The following is a 3,387-nucleotide window of genomic DNA, read 5'->3' on the forward strand; positions in this document are numbered from 1 at the left end:
CAGGTGGGAAGTGACCTTCTGGGATTTCGGGTGCAACTTTCTCATTTTCTTTCTTCATTTATTTTAAAGAATTATTTATTTAAGAGGCCAGCAGTTGGTGTAATGGCTGTGTCGCTGGACTCCCATGTAGCCGACCAGGGTTCGAGTCCTGGACCCAGTGGCTTAAACTCACACCGGGCGCAGGTGCGTGCGTGCCCAAGATCCCGAGAGGAGAGTGGAGGAGAAGGGATTGCGGCATGGCCACCCCCCCGGGGGGGGGGGGTGATTTCTCGCTTTCTGTCTCTCTGTCTCTCTCTGTCTTTCTGGGAAGCACACGCGCCCTTTAGTAAAAACTTCTCCCCCAAAAAATTATTTATTTAATTCCATCTTCTGTTTGTTTGTTTTTTAATTTGACCAGACAGAGAGAGAGAGAGAAAGGGAAAGTGAGAAAGCAAGCCACCAGTTCCGGGACTTGAACTGCAGTTGACCAGATGGGAATCCAGCACCCTTAACCACCATGCCACCTGCCAGCCCTCATTTTCTTTTTTTCTTTTTTTTAAAAACAGTTATTTCTTTTACTTATTATTATTTGTTTTTGTTGCTGTTGAGATTTTTACTATAGGGCATGCACACTCACTGGAAAGACAGAGCAAGACAGAGAGACAGAAAGCGAGAAATCACCCCCCAGGGAGGATGGCCACGCTGCAATCCCTTCTCCTCCATTCTCCTCTCGGGATCTTGGGCACGCACGCACACACGTCCAGCGTGAGTTTTAAGCCACCAGGTCCGGGATTCGAACCGCGGTCAGCTACACGGGAGTCCAGCGACATAGCCGTTACACCAACTGCTGATCCCACATTAGCTACAGTTTCAACCATGTCCTCTCTATTCTCCCCACCCACTCAACTCACCCAGCCCCAGGGCCTTTGCACAAGCTCTGTTCCTGGCTAAGCCTCTCTGTGACCTTGAGCAGGGGTCACCCCAGCCCCCAAACTTCACCCCCTTCTCCTACACCCTGTCCCACCTCCGGGGGGGTGCAGCAGAGCTCACAACCTTGGGAGGGCCCGCCACAAACATCTTCTGAGCTGGATTGGCCATGAACACAGTTGCAACCTCCCACGTCCCAGACGAGGAGGCTGAGGTCACAGGTCCGAGTGTGAGTAGGTGTGGCATCTGGAATCGGGCGTGAGCCATGGGGCAGGCAGGGTCCTCCCACTGTCACCTTCCCCGTGCCTGTCCCCAGGTGCTGGCCACCGACATGTCGAAACACATGAACCTCCTGGCTGATCTCAAGACCATGGTGGAGACCAAGAAGGTGACAAGCCTCGGTGTCCTGCTTCTGGACAACTACTCTGACCGCATTCAGGTGTGTGGCTGGGGGGCCCCGGGCTGCCCTCTCCACAGTTCTCATTTGGCTGCATTTTATTTTCTAAAGATTTTTTTTGTTTTTTTTTTAGAGCTTTTTGCTATAGGGCGCATGCGTTCACCAGACAGACAGAGAGAGACAGAAAGACAGAAAGCGAGAAATCACCCACCAGGGGCAGATGGCCACACCGCAATCCCTTCTCCATTCTCCTCTCGGGATCTTGGGCACACACGCACACGCGCCCGGCGTGAGTTTAAGCCACCAGGTCCGGGACTCGCATCGCCGTCAACTACATGCGAGTCCAGTGACATAACTGTTACAGCAACTGCTGGTTCCTATTATCATTAAGTTTTAAGTTGCTAGAGGGCATGTGTATTTACCAGAAAGAGACAGAGAGAGAGAGAGAGGGAAAGTGAGAAAGTGAGTCCCACCAGGTCCGGGACTCGAACCGCGGTCAGCCATGTGGGAATCCAGCGCCTTAACCACCAAACCACCTGCCGGTCTGTACTTTTTAAAGAGGTTTTTGTATTAGGACATGTGCAGTCACTAGAGAGACAGAGAGAGAGAGAGAGAGACCTCCCCCCGGGGAGGTTGCCCACGCCACAATCCCTTCTCATCCACTCTTCTTTTGGAATCTTGGGCATGCATGCACCTGTGCCCGGCATGAGTTTCAAGCCACCAGGTCCAGGACTGGAATTATGTTTGGTCATATGGGAGCCCAGTGACATACCGCTACGTCATCAGCTGACCCTTTGGCTGCATTTAAAAATTAATTAATTCATTAATTGGGGACCAGCAGGTGGCATGGTGGTTAACAGGTGCTGGAAACTCCCATATGTTTGAGTCCCGGACCGGGTGACTTGCTTTCTCACTTTCCCTCTTTCTCTCTCTCTCTGGTCAAATGAAAAAGAATAAAGTGAATGAATAAATAAAATTAAATTTCACAAATTATTTAATTCATTCATTTTCGGGGAGAGAGCTTTGCTATGGGGTGCCTGTGCTCTCCAGAGAGTCAGAGACAGAGAGAGACCAAGGAATATTTCCCTATCACCACCAGAGAGGTATGGCCACACTGCAATCGCTTCTCCTCCATTCTTCTCTTGGGATTTGGGGCACAAAAGCCCAGATGCCCAGTATGATTTTCAAGCCACAGTGTCCGGGACCCGAACCACTGTCAGCCACGTGGGAGTCCAGCGCCCTGACCACTATGCCCCCTGCTGGCGCATTCACATGACTGCATTTATGCAGCGCTCACTGTAAGAACTTGAAGCAGGAAGCATCACATAGTCTCATCTAGACCTGTTTTCCCACCTCGCAGATGGGGGTGTCCGCGGTCTGCAGCCTCCCTGGGAAGGGGACATCAGGTCTGGGGTGGCCGGAAGGCCAGCGCCCTCACCCCAGCCTCGATCCCCGCAGGTCTTGCAGAACCTGGTGCACTGCGCCGACCTCAGCAACCCCACCAAGCCGCTGCCCCTGTACCGCCAATGGACCGACCGCATTATGGCCGAGTTCTTCCAGCAGGGCGACCGCGAGCGCGACTCGGGCTTGGACATCAGCCCCATGTGCGACAAGCACACGGCGTCGGTGGAGAAGTCCCAGGTGTGCAGGGGCTCGGGTTGCAGGCGGGGCCGCACTCCCGCCCCCGCCCCCAGGGGCGGGACCAAAATCCCTGTCCCCGCCCTCCCAGGAGCGGAGCCAATCCCTCCAGTCCCCGCACATCCTGAGGGGCGGAGCCGACTCTTCTGTCCCCGCCCCTGGGGTGGAACCAACCGTCCTGTTCCCCGCCCCTCCGAAGGGGCGGAGCCAACCTCTCCTGTCCTGGTCAATAAGGAGGCGTGGCTTAAAGGCGCATCTGTGTTGGGCGTGTCCAGTTTGTTTTTTTTTTTTGAGAGATTTTTGCTATAGGGCGCGTGCGCTCGCCAGACAGACAGAGAGAGACAGAGAGACAGAAAGCAGGAAATCAGCCCCCAGGGGGGATGGCCACGCCGCAATCCCTTCTCCTCCATTCTCCTCTCGGGATCTTGGGCACGCACGCACACGCA

General features: G+C 54.1%; 1 protein-coding gene across 1 annotated transcript in view; it reads left to right on the forward strand.

The window, feature by feature from the left end:
- Positions 1-3,387, forward strand: part of PDE4C (phosphodiesterase 4C) — a 51,168-nt gene that overhangs the window by 45,922 nt on the left and 1,859 nt on the right. The window contains 2 exon segments of the mRNA XM_014587283.2: positions 1,223-1,345; positions 2,762-2,944. Coding sequence (XP_014442769.1) covers positions 1,223-1,345; positions 2,762-2,944 — 306 coding nt within the window.

This window comes from Tupaia chinensis, unplaced genomic scaffold, assembly GCF_000334495.1.
Source record: "Tupaia chinensis unplaced genomic scaffold, TupChi_1.0 Scaffold000201_1, whole genome shotgun sequence".
NCBI classification, from domain to species: domain Eukaryota; kingdom Metazoa; phylum Chordata; class Mammalia; order Scandentia; family Tupaiidae; genus Tupaia; species Tupaia belangeri.